Raw genomic sequence first — 20,769 nt, 5'->3', positions numbered from 1 at the left:
TCTAATTAATTATTGCTTTAAAGCAGCACAAACATACATACATATATACAATATTTAATTAAATATTATCTATATCATATTCCATAACATATGATCGATAACATGAAACTAATTTAATTACATTAAAATTCAACCACAACATACAATGATTGTCATACAAGAATGCATAAAGCAAGAAAAATAAAATAAACTAAAAAGAATTAGTATATAACAAACTTACAAACTAAAAACTTTAACGTAATAACATGGCTCGAAAAATGGTTCTAAGCCCTCAAACCAACACCAAAACCTTTAAACTTATTTTCTTTGTGAATTTTGTATGTGATTGGTATTTGTGTGTCTACTCAAAGAGATTGGACTTTTATAATAGACTATCCATTAACTGTAAAATAATTATTATTACATTTAGTTTGTATAAAATTATAATTAATTTGAGCAATAGATAAAATAATGCTTATTAAAATCAAATCATTTAATGGTTTCTACTTATGTTTTACGTGTATATAATATTAGTTATATTTGTCAACTATTTTAATGTACTACTGTTATGATTTATTAATTTAAAAAAAATTTGACGGTGTTTTAATTTCATCATGATGATTATTTAAATTAGCAACAACTGTTTGTAATCTAACATATTTTAAGTTCTAAGTTTCTATTATTTTCAACTATTATTATTATAAATTAATTTAAAAACAACTTAATTGAATTTTAGTTATTATAAAATATAGTTTTCATAAACTTTTAGTTAATTCGATTCATAGATTTAGGTTCATTTATAGTTATTATATTTAATGTTTTCCTTTTAACTATGTTAAAAAACTATATAAATTGATTTTATTCTAAACATTATTTGATATTTTACTTTAGGTTTTAAATTTTACACTTAATTTTTAAGCTTATTTGATATATTAATGTAGATTATGTTGTATTAGTGTCTAAGTCCATAACTATTTTGGTATGTACTTGACACGATTATGCTCATCGTCCTTTTGGGTTGCCTTCACCATAACATTAGGTAGGATGAATTAAGGTGAGAAATGATTAATTATGATTTATTAATATATTATGAGAATAATATATTAAAGGAGAAATCATATTGTTTAATTAATATTAGTCAAGAATTAATTTTGTGGCTGAAAAAGATTAATTAAACTTAGGGGACCGGATTTGTAATTATAAGATAATTGCAATTGGGCTACAGATTACCTAAATAATATAGGTTGGACGAATTCTATGGGAAGCCCATAAAGAATTCATCCAAGGGATATGTTAAAAGAGTCCATGGGCTGCTTAGGGTTTAAGCAGCCAGATTAGGGTTTCCTAGTTGTAAACCCTAATAGCCTACACCTATATAAATGCCCTCTATGCACCAAAAACGTGGTAAACTCTTGGATTAGGGTTTTTGGACGATTTTGGCAGCCTCCTTTCTTCTCTTCTTCATCTTGTTGCGTAGTGGTGTTTGTGACTCCATTAGAGGTGCAACACTTGAGACACTAAGCTTTTTGAAGCTAAGGATTGATTGTTATTACTATATAACAATCAAAGGTAAGATCTAAACCCTAATTTCAATTATAGTTTGTTATATCTAGGGTTTATGGCTTTGGATTATCAATTGCATGTTCATTAGACAAACTAGATCCAACGCTATTAGGGCTTGCATGTACACCATAGGATTGATAGAGGACGCACATTTGGGTGTGCCTTAAAAAATAATGTCAGTTTTGCAAAATTTGAAGGATAGAGGACACACATTTGTGCGTGCCCTAAAAATAGTGTCCAACAAAAAAAATTAAAAACACGGAGGGCACCTACCATAAAAAAGCGTGTCGTCTAAAACTGTCGCTTTATATTTTTGTTTATGAACGCGCGTTCTCCAATTTTTTTAATTGCCAGGGGGGAGATGAAATCCAAAAAATCAAAAACCCTGCCTTGATACTCTCGTCCTTCTTCTTCTTCGTATGTTGTAGAATCCTCTTTAATCAAAAGAAACCCTAAAAGCATTGTGTGTAAAAGACCGATAATTTCATACTTGAAGTTCCTAAAATCTTCATCGATCAAAAGAAACCCTAAAACTCCGCCTCATACTTCAATTTCCTGTAAGTGCTTTTGTTATCTTGTTATGTTATGCAATAATCTAATTCCTCAACGACGTCGAGGAGGGGTTATTTCTGTTGGTCGGTACTCTGTCCCATCATTTTTGTAATCTGCCAAACATTGGACTAAGTCCAATGCATTATTCAACTCAAGATCCATCTATGTTGGGTTGGACTGGTTGTAGAGGGGAAAAGATGTCTAGGCCCACGACCGAGAAACAGAAGATCCAAAGCGTGTTACCCAACTTAAACCCTGATCAACGTTTCTATGGGTTTCCTTCATCAAAAGCGACTCAAGTCCTTCAACGGGATGAAGGGGTACGCTCGCATAATAGAACGGAATGGAAAGAGAGATGCAAAAAAGGAATTACTTAGGTTTACACAGAGATCACTTCTAGAGGTAAAATACTGAAATTAGAAAGAATTAGTGATATCCCGAAAATAATATTGGTAGATAACAATGTTATTCATACTTTCTTGTCTCAACAATGGATGAATTCCTTGGTTGTATCACTGATATGTTGTTCCAAAATTAACATCAACCGAGAAGACGACCATACAGCTTGTACTGATCAACCATGTGTGAAAGAGCTACACTTTATAGAAGTTGATTTTGAAAAGTTCATGTGATTTGGGAAAAAAGAACATTATCATTTGTTCAAGAAAGAGCTACACTTTATTTATGTAGGATTGTAAACTATTGAACTATAGAACTTATATATTTCTCTTAATTACTGACTATGATACATATTGACAATTACATAGGTATTGACTATGCTGTTGCTAACAATGAAATCTCTGGAAGAGCTCCAGATCTTCCCTATTTGATAAAACAGGTTACCTTTTTTTTTTCTTCCACTATTGTTGATGAGTGATAACTTCTCTTTAAGTTTTCATTATTTAATATGCTTCCAAAAACAAGCTAATGAGGTTGGACCCTAAAAAATGGAAAACCATGACATATTTGTTTGTATGATTGATTTTTTGGAATTGTTTTGCAGATGAAGCAATGTAAAGAGTATATATCTTAACTTGTAATCCATGCAGAAGCTCGAGCTTTACAGTATCAGCAGAAGGTAGAAAAGCATATAACTTTGTTATGTTGTTTCTAAATGTTATGAACTAAAAGTAAGCATAAGAAACACATTTATTGGAAGTTATGGTTATTTTAATGAAGACAGGTCCATCAAAGTCTAGCCTAGAAGCACAATTATTGGAAAAAAGCTTGGTGATAGGAAAGGGTAGTTCACCATTGAGATGTGTTGGGAATTTAGTCCAATAGATGAACATAGAGAAGGATCAGGAAATAACATTGGCCAAGGCTTGTCTACATGAGCTAGAATCAGTAGCATCAAGTCGAAAAAATGAAATGCTCAAGGTACTCTACTCTACTGTACTACATTCTTTCTCTTTCTTTTTCTTTTTCTCTTTCTCTAAGCAATAAGCAGTAAGCAGAAGCGGCTCCAATAAAATCAAATCATCACAAGTGAATGTTGCTCAAATCTAATCTTATTTTCTGGTAGAAGAGGATTAAGAAGGGTAAAATAGTTATTTTCAGTAGTTTATTTTTTGTTCAAATCTGACCGGGTGGAATAGTAAAAAATGAGCTACCGGTGGAATAGTCAAAAATGGTTTCCTTCATTTTCTTTTCTCAATGAAGTATATGCTGCTCTTTCTCTCTCAGATATAGCAGTTGCATCAAAGCTTTTTGCTACCATGAATCCAACTCAGGTACTTCCTCTTGACCAGATGTACACTCTTTAATACAATATATAACAACCATTAGGATGAAAGTAGGGAATAAATGTAGAGTTATTAAACATATAGTTGTTATTATAGCAATCTATAATTAGACATTTCAAATTTGACATACAACCCTTTAGTCGTATTGGGACGAACAAAAAGATTTGTTACAATTATGAGATCAGGAACAATACAATCCTTTAGTCGTATTGCTTATAAGGTACTTCTAAAGTTTGTTGATTGTGTGATTAATACAAGTTATTTTGTTTCAATTAATGCTTCAAGCACTTACTTTCCATCCACGCCCGGTGGACAGCCGCCCATGACACCCACTTTAGCATTTTTACATGGTACACTAGGTGGAAAACCAATGACATGAAGGACGAGGTTATATAGTTAGGGATGTAGTATCATGTTATATAGTTTGGGAAAACCTCTTAAAAACAATATACTATTAGATCACCTTAATATCAATGTATAACAATTTTTTGATAACTTGTTTGATATGATGTTATTGGATGAAATTGATTGTTTTGGTATATATTTGTTTCCATATTTTTGTATTATGCGTAAATAAGTATCGTAAAGACGCGTTGTAAATGTATATCGTAAATGGTTGTTAAAGTTTACGACACGCAAATGCGTGTCATATTCATATATGACAGGGGCTTTAATGATACGCAATGCGTGTCCTAAACACGCATCGTAAGGTTACGATACGCAAATGCGTGTTGTCTTCCTTTATGATAGGGCCTTCCTTAATACGCATTACGTGTCGTAAATAAGTGTCATAATTGCGTGTCATAAATGTGTGTCGTAAATGCGCGTCGTCTATAGACGATGCGTAAAAGCGTGTCGTCTCTCGTTATGACAGGGCCTTCCTTGACACGCCTTTAGGCGTCGTCTGAGCGTTTTACGACGCGCATTGTGCATCGTAAAAGGCTGTTTTTCTAGTAGTGGGGGCTACCACTGAAGTTGTGGGGTGATAGGAATTTTGCCTCCATCACTGGCTGGTATGGAAGGACGATTGCCCCCTTTGATGATGTTTATCATCGGGCCGATCTCTCATGTATTAAAATTGGGATAATAACATCAAGACATGATAGGATAAACGAGGAAATCACTGTAACCACAGAAGAGAAACTATTCAAGGTTGGCATTGTAAAATTTGACGAGGATTCATAGAAGATTTTTATGAGGATGAGAGTGAACGAAGATGATGATGAAGGTATATCAGATACATAGATGGCCGATGATGTAGAGGAACCAGAAGAGGGTGAGATATTACAAAATGACACGAGCACAATCCGGAAACCTGATGAAAACGAAAAGGTGAAAACAATGGCAGAGAATGCAAAGGATGAATTGGTGCCGGAAACTTAGGAAGTCACCGGAGAAGATGAAGGATCACCTGACGGTCAACATACAGAAATGGAAGACAAAAGGACTTTCATTGGAAACATGGGACCTTGGGTAATGGAGAAGTCAGTCTAGAACATGATAATAAAGAAGAATTAAATACAAGAGAAAACAAAAATGACACCTGTACTACGTGTGATGGGGGAATTACGACCACGTACCCCTTGAATACCTCATTACCGACTGAGGGAAGCGGTCTACTTGAATGTCTAGATCCTATGGGCTGTTTGGGCCTTTTCCGGAAAATTACCATCTAGCCCAAACAGTGGAGAATGAACCAATATACAACATGGATCCCTTAATTGGTAGAAAATCCAGGAAATGTGAATCAAATAGCTTACCCCCTTCTCGCTATTGTCTTCGCTCCCTCTAACAGTTCCGCTCAGGATGAATAAAACTACTATGATCCATTGCAAGGAACTTCATCACACTTAGCAACAAACAAGCACACATCCCCAGTCACCTCACTTAAACCTAAATAGAAGCTTAGTCGCCCCCTATGAACCTAAAGTATATGAGTATTATCACCTCACACTCGAAGCCCAGAAAACAGTGGAAATTGGGAAAGAGCTTGGATTGACATAGAGATGGATAATCCCATCCTAAAGGAAGCAATGGGTGAAATAGGAGAACAAAGAAATCCCGATGAATTGTCTCAGTTCAAACATACTAGGTATCGACGAGGTACCCAAGATCTCATGGGTAAGGTGTTTAAAAAACTAAAATCATATCTCCTTTATCGGATTACAAGAAACACAACTAGTAGACTCAGATAACATTGATGTGGAAGGTTGTTGGGGCTCCATGAACTATGGTTTCTTTTCCATTCACACTACTAGCAAGTCTGGAGGACTGGTAAGCATGTGGGATAAACATATTTACAAAGTGGAAGATGTAATCAAAACCAAGTATTTCCTAATCACCATTGGAACCTGGATGAGAATTCAGGAGAGGATAATAATCGCTAATGTAAATGGACCACAATCATCGGTTGGAAAACATAAATTGTGGGAAGACCCGCTACAAATAAAAAGAGAAACACTAGGAACCTGGATAGTGATGGGGGACTTCAACACAATACGAAGGCCTGATGAGAGATTCAATTTGCAGTTCTGCCCCTCCACTGCATACGAATTCAATTGATTCATTGGTGAAGCATAACTATGTGACCTTCGTATGGGTGGACACAAGTACACTTTCTTCTACCAAACGAGTTGAAAGATGAGCAAGCTTGATCGTTTCCTTGTGAGCCCTAAATTCATGGATCGATTTCCTTCTACCTTTGTGACGGTCCCACCCCGAGAGCTCTCGGACCATTGCCCAATCCTTCTCCGAACGTCGACTTAAGATTTTGGGAAACCTCCTTTTAGGTTCTTTAATTCATGAATGAACCGAGAAGGATTTGATAAAGTTGTTACTGAAACCTGGGATACTTTTATTGGCTATGGGACCCCTGGCATGTTTCTACTGGCAAAATTAAAATATCTAAAAAATGCAATCAAGAAATGGAGAATCACTGAGTTCCCAAAAGAGAAGATGGAGCTAAAAAATCTAAAACAAAGAATCCATGAGCTTGACATAGCTGCGGAGAATCGAACCTTAAGTAACGATGAGATACATGAGAGAAGTGTGGGTTTTCAGAAAATCACTGATTTGGAGAGGATGGCCGTTCTTGATCTCAAACAAAAATAAAAAATAAAGTAGGGACGGGGGATGAAAACACTCATTTTTTTTTTCATGGGTATGTTAATAATAAGAAGAATTAAAATAAGTTAATAACTATTATGAATTAATAATGTATATTAAATTAATAATTACCGGATTATAATGTGTTTAATTAGTAAACTAGATTATGACCCACGTAAAACGCGGAGAACATATAAAAAATACATATAAAAGTATAAAAAATTGGCACAATATTTAATAAGAAAGTAACAAAAATAGAATTAGTTTTATTGGTAACATTGAAAAAACAATGAAATGCTTTAATATTTATAACTGAAGAAGGACCTCTTTGTAAACAACGTTTTTTGTTTTATTAGTTGGACGACCTTGTCACATATGAGTACCGTCAATACGATATCTTTTTAATTTATACTCTTCTTAGGTTCGGGAACCAATGTCAGTTGTCTTTTTTTTTCTTGTTGATGTATCAATTAATGCAATACAAATTGGTGCTACATTTAGAGCTTTTAGTGCTATTAGTCGATTTGTTAATGATCTTCCAGTAAGTTCATGTGTTTTTAATAAAAATTACAACTTTTTTTATTTTCTTCAAGTTAGTGTTTTATTGATTTGTAATAATAATAATATGATTGGTGTAGGAGGGTCCTCAAACACTTGTGGGAATTACATTTGACTCATTACAACAAGTTATTTTAAAAAAAAAAATTAACCTGTCAAAAAGAATTATTCCTTCAAGCTCTTTTGCATTTTTTATTGCAGCTATTGATTTTCTTAGTTCCAGACATATATGATGTTTACACTCCTCTCCCCTCTGATGTTATTGTTCAACTTTCTAAGGTGATGAAGTTACCAAAAACTGGTGTTGATGATCATTGGACATTAGCAAATAACTTAAATGCATTTTCAAGAATCCTGTAAGTAAATCTATTTTTAACTCTAGTTACGACAACACCCTTGTGTTTGTCTGTCGTGTGTTTATCATAAAGTTTATTAAGGGTATTTGAATCAATTTATACATATCTCCAAATATAAGTCAATTTTAGTCAAGGGGAAAAATAATCCTTTTTCTTGAGTTGGCAAACAAGTGTAACCTGGTGAACACGAATGCGACCTATATGAAAATTGTCAAATGTCCTCAAGAATCTGAAATGTTATAAGTTGTATTTGTAATTGAATTAGCTGTTATTTTTCATTTCCATTTAAGTTCTTTTGGGATTAACAAAAGGAAAAACAACATAATTTCGTTGTATGAAAAAAATTTGGAGTACAAGGCTACAATTGGTATAAAACCCTAAAATGATAGCTCATAACATTGGCCTAACTCATCTAATTTTGTATCATACACTAAAAGAACAAATAAAAGAATAAAAAACAGTTGCATTGAAAACCTTGTTTTGTGCACCAATAAGTTGGCATAAAACTCAACAGTTCTTGAATATAGGAAGAGTCTACTCTTCAAAAATGAATTGGAAACTATAATAAGGAACTAGTTCGTGTAGATGTGCAGTCTATGATCAAATCCAACCGTCCGAGTATACCTGAAGGGCTAATTTTCTCATGGAGAGCATGACAAAATCACCGATGAGAAATTCATTTGGTGGCAAGTGAAAAAGCTTTTTGAATGTCGAATTCCTATGAGTTGACTTCATATTGAGTTGTCAAGAAGTTAGAATAATTCGTATAGATGTGTAGTCCATAATCAATACTCCTGTAAAGCAAAAGTTAAAAGATTTTACAAAATAATGAAAATAAAACACCCTAAAAAGAACTGTAAAAGGGTCATTTACCAAACTTTAGATGGCTGCAAAAAAGAACGCTTTTTATTCATACTTACTTCACACATACATCATTTTAATAATGCAAATGTCAATTTATCTATAAGGAAATTAAAAACAAATAAATAAGCCAAACTTGAGACCTTTTTTGACAACATATGCATCTGACTTAACTATATTGGATCTTGGGAAGCAAATGTATTGGTTAATGCAAGTGAAGGATACATAATTGATTTTCCAACATCCATTTTTGGGTAACATCCACTTTCATATCCCTTTTACACATACTTCGGCTCATGTGCGATTCTTGCTTCTGTTAAAAAAATATAAAGTTATACAACCATATAAATCAGATAAGAATTGCACTTTTAGAAAGCATGTATATTATGGAATAAGGTTAGAACGCGTTTGGTCTTCAAATGTAAGAATCTTAAGAATGACCTAACTAAAATAATTCCCAAGTATAGTGTCTCACGGTTGGTTTTTTATTCCAATGAAGGGGATTGTATCCCATTACCTTGATGATATATTATCTAAGAAAGTAAGAAATAAGGCCAAATGGAACTTGATGGTAAAACTCCATTCTTTCGTTGGTTATAATGAAAAATATATAAATTTTATAAATTCTTAGAAGTGGATATATTTTGTTTTGATAATAAACCTTTGATACATAAAAATCCCAAATCTTCCCAATGATAAACTTTGATAGTACACGGTCATTACAATTTTTTTTTTTGTCTCAATAGCTTAAGCATCTAATAACGGCTTAAGGATATGAATATAAACTAAAGAACTGCATACAATAAATACCTAATAACCTCAAATGCTTCAGAGTTTCAAATATTTTTCTCACACTTCTTTACTCAACTTTTACATATTGACGACATGTCTCCAATGGGTTGAAGCGCTTCAAGACTTATGAAATTGTTCATAATCTGTAATGATACCATAATACTTTTTAATCTTAATCCACGTATAAATTCTATTTGAGTACCTAAAAAACTACATTATTGTGTCCCTGCTTTACAGTATTAGAAAAATAAATAAAAAAATTCATACATTTTTTGCAACTTTTTCATAAATTGCATGAAAAGATCTATCAATCTTTTTCTGGTCAAGGATTTAATCTCCCTCATCATACCAAAATCACAATATATTAGTGATTCATGATTCATTATTCATCCGAGCCAATTACAAGGTTTCTAGGATGACGATCAACATGAAAGAAACTAGTTGGTATCTACATAAAATAGGAAAAATATATTAAAAATTCAGTAGAAAATAAAAGCATTTTTTATTTTTTTTTAATGAGCGTGTTCATCTAAGTGTTTGGCGTCTTATTTTGGGAGTTTTTTGATACCCTTTTTTAGTCCAAAAGAAAAGTTCCATTTTATTTTAGAGGCAAAATTATGAAATTATTTGACCACTTCTATTTTTTATGATTATACAGATAAATGTTGACCACTTTTTATATTATTTTACCAATTACTCAATCAATATGAACTCTGGATAACTCACCTAATATCTTTTGACGACAACTTCTTTGTTTATTCTATTGTTTTCTACAACTAAAAGCAAATACAAAAAAGAGATATATTTAACTATCATATTACTTGTTCCGTCAATAACAACAAAAAACTCTAGCAAGAAACATATTTGATGATTGAATTGCTACCTAATGCAAATGACTCCTTTTTTATTCCCTTTTTTGTTTATCTTCATTTGCTGATACCATAAAAAAAATGGTATTTGTAAGTGTTAGATATTCCTGAGGTACTGAGTGAATGCCAGTTGACATCAAGAACACATATCATAATTGTGCTCAACAAAAACCCAAAATCAACACCAAGATAGCCTTGAAGAAAAAAGTAAGCACACAAAAGCTATATCTATATAAACAGAAAATGGTGAAAAAAATGAGGGAAAAGAAGAAAACAGTAACAAAAATCGTATAAAATGCAAAGCAAGAGGTTGGAGTGGTGTAGAAAACAAACCTATGAATAAATAAAAAAAACGAACATGTTAACTGTGTGTGTATGTTGTCTTTCTAGTTTCTGCAACAGATAGAAAGTGGGAGGTGAAAAAGGAGCGGCGATTCCCTTAATTCTTGAAAGCAAGGGTAGAAATTAAGTTTTTTTTTTCATCAAAATTGAGAAATAAACACAAGAAATCGAAACATAACAAATCAATTATAAGTCGTTGTGCAGAGAAACAAATAACCGACTGGAAGAAGGAGAGCCCTAAGGTGAAACACAAGAAATATGAAGAATGGGAAGGAGACGAAATAGATGAGTGTTTGCGGTTGTGATCATAAGCTGAAAGAGATTCGAGGTTACATAAGGAGGAATCAAAGAGATAAGATTATGGATTGTCTGCGCATAGAGACATGGCAAGAGAAATTGTATCTGGATTCGAGGTCGTTGAAGCGAGAATCGATTGAATCGTTGTGAAAGAAGATGTACACATTATTGAAATTAGTGGGAAAATCTTTCTTATGTATCTTCCAGCACCATTGATCTTCAGATATTCTTCCTTGCAATAAATTGAAAAGAAAATAATGACTGTGTTAGTGATTTTCAAACCAGAACAAAAGAAATGGGTAATGAGAGGTGAGGTTGACCAAATTATGATGTCATTAATAAATTTCTTAATTTTAAAAATAATTTTATTTTTGGTGAGATTTAATTGTTATTAATAGATTTCCTGATTTTAAAAATAATTTTATTTTTGGTGAGATTTAATTGAAATTAATAGATTTTCTAATTTTAAAAATAATTTTATTTTTGGTTAGATTTAATTGTAATTAATAGATTTCCTAATGTTAAAAGTAATTATCATTAATAGATTGCATAAAATTGGTGGACCAAAGAAAAAGGTTGATCAAATGATGATGTTAGCATAACGATCTAACGGTAGAAAATATATTAATAAAACAAATCAATAACCCTGATTGTTGAAAGTGATATCACAAAGTTTCTATTTTAATATTTAAAGATATGTAATAAATGTTTTCTGAATATAGAAACTAAACCAAACGGATCTACTCGAATTATATAATATTTAATATGATGCAAAATTTCAAATAAATAAAAATACACACAAGCCAACACATCAAAATATCAAAATGTTTTAAAAATCCTTTTACTTAAGTTTTGGTGGCATCCATTTCGATTATTGTATTAACGATAGTGTTTGTAATCGGCATTAATATATCAATTATTCATATGAACAAAACAATATTGAAGAGTCTATTTTAATGAATTTTAAATTTGTATCCTTTTTAACCTTGTAACAAATTTATTACGGGGCTAATTAATAGACATTTCATACTTTTCTAATTTAAGTTTTATTTACGAAGACGTTTAATTTTAGGAGCAGCTAATGCAACAACTGTAATCAGAACAATTGTCTCATATCGTATAGATATAGATTAGTTAAACCACTTATTTATGCAGTAATGCTTTATTTTTTTCATTAATTTATGTAACAATGCTTTATTATTTACCAATTTGCCCTATATTGTTTAATTTTTTTCATCACTACGTAATTGATACAAATTATATAACCACGTTGTAACCCACTATTGATGTGGCTCTTTTGACCCCCCTCAACCCCCCCCCCCCCCCCCCCCCCCCCCCCACACACACACACACACACAAAAAGAAAAAACGGTATCACATATTTCATATAAAAACCACTTCTTTGGAATACTGTTTCATACATGTGCATTTAATCCTTATTTTTTCTATTCTTAAGAGAAAAATATCGATAAATGCTAACAGAACCACATAGATTCTATAGACAGAAAAACAACATTCTAATTAAGCAAGAATCTCTCAATTAAGTGGGAAGGGCATAGAATCAAAGTTCAAATCAACCACAAAATAATGAAGGCATATATACTTGGAAGAGGCAACACTTCTTCAAGCACATCTTATATAAGCCTTTAATAGGAAAACAAAAGATTTACATGTCTCTAACATAATGAGCAACCACAACAACATCAATACTCAAGAGTCTTTGCAACCTACCAAAAATGCATATGCATGGTACAACGAGGATAGAGACTCATTTTTAGACATTATATCTCCACCATCACGTCTCTTTCCTCATATCCTGGTTATTATTCTTCTCTAACATATCATTATAGAAATATTTTAGTGAAATTGGTATCTCGCTTTTTCTTCCTTTCTTGTGGAAATATTTTATTTGGGTGATCATGATTCAAAATTTGACACCTTTAGGTTATTATTAGCAAATCCCAAACATTTGTGTATAAATTATTTTAGCATGTCACTTTTAAACTACCCGAATTATGTATGAATAAATATTTTATTTTGCAGAATGAAAGAGTTGATATTGATCCATGGTTGTGGTCACTTGAGGATAGAATCTTCACTTTACCTTCCTCCATAATGAGGTGATCCCCTTTCTTATAGTCTCCCATATTCATCTTTTAATGACTTTTCCCCTCTTCCTAGTTCTTACTACTTGATATGGAAATATAGTGAATTCATATCATAGCAATATAGTTTTTGTAATCATATTTAACATACATATTGTTAGATGCAAAAATTTTCAGTTTCCCACAACCTCAAATGCATCTTGTGGTGTTGCAAAACAATTTGGCAAACCACACGAATTTGAGGTCAAGACAAACGAATCGATCACGAACACAAACACAAACACAGACACAAACACGTGATTCAAACAATAAAACAAAAGCTTTAGAGAAGCTTAGGAAAGAGATTTACAATCGTGTTCCTAAGAAGATTATACAAAGGTTGGGTAGGTTTTACTCACAAAAGGATGGTGGAGAGACAATAGAAGAAGCACACGAAGAAGACGATGATGATGATAAAAGGTGTGTCATATGCTTAGAAGACTTAGAAGCAAAACAAGTGGTGATGGTGACACCATGTAATCATACGTTTCATGAGTAGTGTATCTTGCCTTGGGTGAGAACCCATGGTAGATGCCCAGTTTGTAGGTTTTCTTTTTTGTGAAAGGACTAGATAGTAGAATACCAATTATAGCATTGTACTTTGAAGAATCTACACAATTATATAATTATACTTAAACTTCTCTTTCTTTAAACCCAAATAACATTGTACTTTTAGTTTTTTTTTTCTTATTAAGACATTATATTGTTGAAATAACTACCAATCATAGCAGTGAAAATTCCTTTTGTACTTGGATGAAATTGCTATAAATTATTCAAATAATAGGAGGAGGAAACGAAAGCAAAATGCTACAATAAACAAATCAATGAAAGTAAAATACACTAGCTACTACTTCTTGAAACGAATACACTAAACCTATGACCTCATCTATGTAAAAGAATGTATATAGACAAATAATATGCAATTATTCAATAGAAAAAAGAATAATAATTAATTAGTACTACCTTTAAAAATTTAAAGATGAAATTCTTTTAAGGATAATGGGACCTACAATTTTCATCTTCAGATAACACGGGAGAGTCGGTAGCTTCAGCCAGACTTTGAAGCATTAAAATAACTTCATTGGTGTCATCAAGATAATATTTTGCTTTACTTGGTTTTTGTCCAACTGTGCATGCAAAAACCATAGTATTAACAGAAATTATATTTCTTGAAATTGCATTCCCAATTATTTCAAACATATCTTCATCAGATCGATCATCACCCACACAAAGCACGAAATCAGCTTGTTTCCCATTTTCAGCCATTGATATGAAGATCTTTTCTGCAACAAGACCTTTACTTGCTTCCTGCAACAAAAAAAAGATCAATATTCAATACACTTTCAAGATTATAACAAAGTGAATAAGGACAAAGGACATGCCTGAGGTTTAACTTCCACAATATATTGACCACTTTTAACAACAACAGGTTCATTTGCCAAAACACTTTCAAGATGATCAAGCATCTCTTTTGCTTGAGCAAATCCAAACCCTGGATCTGCATCTCTATATTGCCAAACTAAAGCACTTTCTTTAGTTTCTATAGATGATCCATCAGTTGATTCTGTATATAGTTTCATGATAGGTTTAGCCATATCCATCCATCCAAAATCACTACTTTGACCACACGTCTCCCACTCCACATCTTGACACCACCTGAAAAAAAAAACAAACCCCAGGGGAATTGACGTCCTTTTCATAAGTTACATATAAAAAGCACAGGCGATAATGATAATACTAACCTTATGAAGTAGCCATGTTCAGCTGCAATTCCAAGCTTCCTACATGGAGAAAAAGCCTTGCTTAAACTCTCCCTACCTCTTCCACTAACAATAAAAACCGTATTATTCAGATCACTAGAAAGCCTATTCAGAAGTGAAATAACTTCTCTACTTGGTGTCTTAATAATGGAATTTTGAGGCATTACAGTTCCATCATAATCCAACAAAATTGCCCTTCGTTTAGCCTTTAAGTAATCTGATACAATATCATCAATCGAAAGCTTCCGGAAGTTCGGATCAAGACTCACAACTCTAAACCCAAAACCTAAACCGATTCCCCAACATCTTTTCCTAAAATGATCTGCACAACTTCTTTCCATATCTTGCAAGAAGCTTCTAGACCAATAAGCCACATCATGTGTACTCACATATCGATAATGCTTCTCATGTCTCATTTGTTTCTCAGGTTCTCCCATTGATATAGCTTCATTCATTGCTTCAGCAGTTGCTTCAACATTCCAAGGATTGATACGAATTGCACCACTCAAAGAAGGAGAACACCCCACAAACTCCGATACCACTAGCATGCTTTTCTTGGGACCGGAATCAAAATCGGAATTGGAATTGGGAATTCCTTCTCGACATACGATGTATTCATATGGAGTTAAATTCATTCCGTCTCTTACAGCTGTCACCACAACACATTCAACTATACTGTAATAAGCAACCCTTTCATTAACTGACATTGGTTTGTCTATATAAACAATTGGTTGATACCTGGGTTTACCGAATTCTTCATTTATACGTTTATAGCTTTCTTGAATTTCAGCTTGAATTTCTTCCAAATGTATTCCACCTTTACCTCTAGTTGGATTTGCACTTTGGACAAGAACAGCTGTTCCTTGCCAAGATGGATGTAGTTTAAGCATTTGTTCCATTGCTAAAAGCTTCAGATTGATGCCTTTGAAGATGTCCATGTCATCAACTCCAAGCAACACGTTTTTTCCTTCAAATTGTTGCTTTAGTTCCTTGGTTCTTGATTCTTTATCAGTTTTCATCACAGATTCTATCTGTCCCATATGGATTCCAACTGGCATTATCTTGATTCCGACTGTTCTTCCGTAGTAATCTAATCCTATATACCCTCTTTTGGATTGGTATTCCAATCCAAACATCCGACTACAACAGGAAAGGAAATGACGGGCGTAATCGAAGGTGTGGAATCCGATTAGGTCGGAGTTGAGTATAGCTTTTAAGATTTCTTCTCTAACAGGAAGTGTTCTATAAATTTCGGAAGAAGGGAATGGGCTATGGAGGAAGAACCCCATTCTTAAACGATTAAATCGTCTTCTCAAGAAAGTAGGTAACACCATTAGATGATAATCATGGATCCAAACAAAATCATCTTCGGGATTTATGACTTCAATTACTTTCTGGGAAAATAATTTGTTTGCAGAGACGTAGGCTTCCCACATAGATCGATCGAATCTACCTCCATGATCAACTGAAATTGGTAACATGTAGTGAAAGAGAGGCCACAAATGTTGCTTGCAAAAACCAGTGTAAAACTTTTCGATGAGACTAGGTGGAAGAAATGTTGGGACACAATTGAATCTTTCCAACAAGAGTTACGTAACATCATCTTGTTCAATGCCATCAACATCGGCATTTAAGGATCCAACATATAGAACTTCCATGTCATCAGGAAAACCATCTTTGAGTCGCAGAAGGAGAGAGTCGTCATCCCAAGTAAAACTCCAACTTTTATTATCAGGTCTTCTTTTGGCTTTTAGAGGCAATTGATTTGCAACTATAATGATTCTATCCATAGAAAGTGAAGAAGCGTTATCAGATGCAACACTGCTTGTTGGCTCATCATCAAATTCGTTGATACTTCCAGGAACAGTCATTATCCTTGGCATCTTTCGCTTGTCACTCTCTCGCCCCATTAAAGGGAAATTCCCAGAAGCCAATTCTAGAAGATTAGTATATGATCTCGATTGCATCTTTATCTTTTTCTCTCTCTATTGATTTCAACCTAAAAACAAAAACTTCTTGGAAACCTCCTAAAGGGTAAATTCCGATTATTATCTGCCAGGAAAAAGCAAACCTCACTTTACATTTAAACAAATGAATTCACTTTGTTAGGAAAACACTTACATGCAATCAACATTATACAATGCAATAAGTTTTTGATGAAACAGACTCGTAACCGATTAGATCAAATTCAAATAAATGACCACCATCTCGACTATAGAAAACAAGCTAAATCAACAAGATCTTAGATCATACAAACTCCAAAATGACAATTAACACTATCTCGATGCGAAATCATTTCAAATCAATCAAATTAAATTAGGTTATGAAACTTACACACACTAATTTGAGAAGTTTCCAACACTTTATATCATATGATAGTAAAGAATAAATTTGAGATCGAAGATCAATGTGTGTGTTTGAGAGAAATTTGAAGGTGACAGAATTTCTAGGGTTCGTTCATTTATCGATGTAGTTTCAAAAATAGTAATAACAGTAATACCCTGTATATGATGTACATTAAATACGTATAAACAAAGGCATGGATAAGGTCCCTCACTTCTATCGTTATGAAAATATATTAATTAAAAGTTATATCTTAAAATAACATTATGATGATTAATACGAACAAAAAGGATAAACAAAAATCCATTTTAGAGTTTTGTACTAAGGCATAATTCTTTTTTAACATATTTACAAATGTGTGGTAGTTCCAAACATAATTACCAAAATGTATTTTTGTATTTATCATTACTTTCTAATTTAAATTAAATGGAATATATAGAAATCTCACGTGACTTTTTATATTTCATTATCTTTACTTACAATTTAAACTATTTTTACAATAAAAATCATCTATAGATAATATCTATCACCATAACTTTTATAGTATGAATTTATATTGTAAAATTAAAATTAAAAGAAATGATCATATTTTTATTATATCAGAGTTTATTTATTTATTTATTTATTTGTTTTGTTTAAATAGTTCTTAATATATAGAGAATGTTTGCTCAAGTGATTAATAAAATCATTTCAAGTTGTTCAAAGCAATTTTAAGCTAAATTATCAAGTCATAAATATTACAGACGTTATTTTTTCTTAATCATTCTACATTAATGGTTGTTTAATTCTTGATAAAAAACATCTAATTTATTTTTTTCCTAACTTTTATGAATAAAAGCATACACAAAAAAGTAACAAAACAAAAAACAGCCATCAAAAGGTCATAGATATTGATCGCGTGAAGGTAACAAATAGAAACTAAAAAGCATACACAAAAAGTCACAAAACTAAAAACATCTAATTAATGGTTGTTTAATTCTCGACAATGGAAAAGGGGTTTGTAGACAATTATGATGAGGTCAACGAGACTCGTTATCGCTGGTGGTTCTCATAAGGCTGGAGGGAGTGGTGCCACCGAAACCGCACTCCCTCCCTCGCCACGTAAGCGCCACGTCACATTTTACCACTTAAGTGTGGTTTCTTACCACACCAAGGGTGTGGTGCCACACTTTTCATTTCTTTTATTTTTTTGTTTTTTTTAAGTATTTTAATTTAATAAAAATTCTTTTTTTTTAAACTAATTTAATTTAATATACCTTCTATTTTAATAAAAAAAAACATAATTCTTCATTACTTCAAAATAAAAAAAAACAGTACATTGCGTTACTAAAAAAAAACCACACACATGACATTTAAATAACCCTATAAACTTAAAAAACATAAATAAAATAACTAAAGGAAACTACATAAAGTCGTTCTCCGAGAACTCGTCTTCGGGGTCATCCGGTGGATCCAAATTAAGGTTAATGTTTTGAACCCCGTAAATGTGTTCCACCAAGTCATTGCGAAGATTATGAAATGTTTCAGTGCAACGTATCTCTGCTCTTCTGTTTATATACTCTTCGCCACCAATTTCTATTGGCTATGTCTCTGGTATTATTTCTTCCTCGTCAAACGCACATATTGCTCTTCCTTCGTCTTCAATAATCATGTTATGCAATATAATACACGTATACATGATTTCTTGAAGTTTTTCCTCGCCCAAATAAGCTGCTGGTTTTTTCAGTATGAACCACCGTTTCTTCAGAGCTCCAAAAGCACGCCCAACATCCTTCCTAGCTCTTTCTTGAGCTCTCTTGAATTTCTTTCGTCTAGAACCATGTGGAGCTGAAAACGACTTAACAAACACAGCATACTCAGGATAGATTCCATCGACTAGATAATAACCATACTTATATGGCGTTCCATGCACTTGAAAAGAAGAATCTGGTGCGGATCCATCGTATATGTTGTTAAATATTGGTAAACGGTTAAGAACGTTGATGTCGTTAATCGAACCAGGAGAACCAAAAAAAGCATGCCAAATCCACATATCTTGTGATGCAACTGCTTCAAGTACCACCGTTGGGTGACCATGATCACCTCGTGTAAATTGCCCATGATATGCTGTAGGGCAATTTTCCCATGCCCAATGGAGACAATCTAAGCTTCCTAGCATTCCAGGAAACCCATGCACACTAGCATGATGAGCTTGCAATTGCAAGATGTCATTACGTGTAGGCTTACGTAAATATTTTGGACCATAAAACTGAATGACAGTTTTGCAGAAAAAATGGAGACTGTCTCGTGCTGTCCTAGCAGACATCCTAAAACTTTCGTCTAACGCATCAGACGGAATGCCATATGCTAACTGACGAAGTGCGGCCGTGCATTTTTGTAACGGAGTGAAACCGGGTGTACCTCTAGCATCGTAGCGTTGTTGGAAAAAACTGCACTCCCTCGTTACATCTTCAACCATACGTTCGAATAAACATTTGAGCATTCTGAAGCGTCTACGAAAATAATACCCTTGGTAAGTGGCATTCTCTGCTAAATAGTCTTGCACCAAACGTTGGTTGGCTTCTTCACGATTTCTGTAAATGTATCTTCGTGTTCTCTGTTGAGAACTTGCAGCTGCGTTGTTACATATAACGTTGTATGTTTGTTCCGCCATTTGAACACACGCAATAGCGGTATCAAAAATAGTCTGAAATTCTTCAGAAGATGAAGAAGATGACATTTTTTGGAGAGTGGTGATTTTAATTTTTTTTTTTTTTGAGAGAGAGAAGATTGTGTTGTGAAAAAAATTAAGTTTGATATGTGTATATATATAGGAAGGAAAGAAAAAAAAAAAAAAGACGAAATTGCGTTCAACGGTCAAAAATTTGACCCACCAATCAAATTTCGCGGTCTTCAAAGGCCGCACTGCGGTCTCAATGGCAGGAAACCGCACCCTGGGGGCGGTGTTCCCTGCTGAGGTGGTACCAAGGTGCGGTCCCAAACCGCACCATACCCTCTAGTCTAATGGCGGCGCACGGAGGACGAAAACGTGAGAGAATGCATGAATATTGATCGCGTGAAGGTAATGAATAGAAAAATTGGTTTTATTACTATTTTTTTTTCAAATACAATTACTTAGTAAATAAGTTTGGAACTACCCATATCTAGTAAATATTTTTTCCAACTATTATGTTTTTTGTAAAAAAGTTATCATTTTACAGAAGAACGTTGTAATTATCTGTTGTATAAAATTGAATTGTCACGAGTGAAACTATCATATATGAATAACAAAAGAAAATTTAGTAATATATATATATATATATATATATATATTACTAAATATATATATAGGCTTAAGTTATTGTATTCTAACTAATTATTGTATGGATGTATGAATGATTGTGAGCCAATCAGTTTACTTATTTTAAGAAAATAACTAATACGTACTATTAAATTAAAGATAATTGAAAAATACCATCTAATTTCATTCTAAAGGTATTTTAATCAATTAACATAAATTTGAG

The 20,769-nt window shown here is 33.0% G+C and overlaps 3 protein-coding genes across 5 annotated transcripts; 2 read left to right on the top strand and 1 right to left on the bottom strand.

The window, feature by feature from the left end:
* The first annotated feature begins 5,084 nt into the window (after positions 1-5,084).
* LOC145039823 (protein transport protein SEC24 B-like) lies at positions 5,085-7,862 on the top strand. The gene is made up of 4 exons (XM_078987830.1): positions 5,085-5,171; positions 7,366-7,485; positions 7,583-7,630; positions 7,704-7,862. Exons 1-4 carry the CDS (start codon positions 5,085-5,087, stop codon positions 7,860-7,862), a joined length of 414 nt encoding a protein of 137 aa, XP_078843956.1.
* A 4,786-nt stretch (positions 7,863-12,648) lies between these two features.
* LOC145042246 (uncharacterized) lies at positions 12,649-13,816 on the top strand. Of its 2 annotated transcripts, none has more exons than XM_078990640.1 (3): positions 12,649-12,838; positions 13,063-13,139; positions 13,286-13,816. In XM_078990640.1, exons 1-3 carry the CDS (start codon positions 12,704-12,706, stop codon positions 13,422-13,424), a joined length of 351 nt encoding a protein of 116 aa, XP_078846766.1. In that variant the 5' UTR covers positions 12,649-12,703; the 3' UTR covers positions 13,425-13,816. The 2 variants fall into 2 exon arrangements, with proteins under 2 accessions (XP_078846766.1, XP_078846765.1); XM_078990639.1 differs by having other exon boundaries at positions 12,651-12,838; positions 13,302-13,816.
* Positions 13,817-14,086: 270 nt separating this feature from the next.
* LOC145042245 (putative alpha,alpha-trehalose-phosphate synthase [UDP-forming] 7) lies at positions 14,087-16,533 on the bottom strand. Of its 2 annotated transcripts, XM_078990638.1 has the most exons (4): positions 15,662-15,814; positions 14,906-15,572; positions 14,542-14,819; positions 14,087-14,467 (listed from the first exon to the last, which is right to left on the bottom strand). In XM_078990638.1, the coding sequence occupies exons 1-4, from the start codon at positions 15,681-15,683 to the stop codon at positions 14,154-14,156; spliced, it is 1,281 nt and encodes a 426-aa protein (XP_078846764.1). In that variant the 5' UTR covers positions 15,684-15,814; the 3' UTR covers positions 14,087-14,153. The 2 variants fall into 2 exon arrangements, with proteins under 2 accessions (XP_078846764.1, XP_078846763.1); XM_078990637.1 differs by having other exon boundaries at positions 14,906-16,533.
* Positions 16,534-20,769: the final 4,236 nt, after the last annotated feature.

Source organism: Lactuca saligna, chromosome 4, assembly GCF_052625555.1.
Source record: "Lactuca saligna cultivar CGN05327 chromosome 4, ASM5262555v1, whole genome shotgun sequence".
Lineage (NCBI taxonomy): Eukaryota > Viridiplantae > Streptophyta > Magnoliopsida > Asterales > Asteraceae > Lactuca > Lactuca saligna.
The sequence above is the reverse complement of the archived record's forward strand: the minus strand, read 5'-3'. Positions and strand labels throughout refer to the sequence as shown.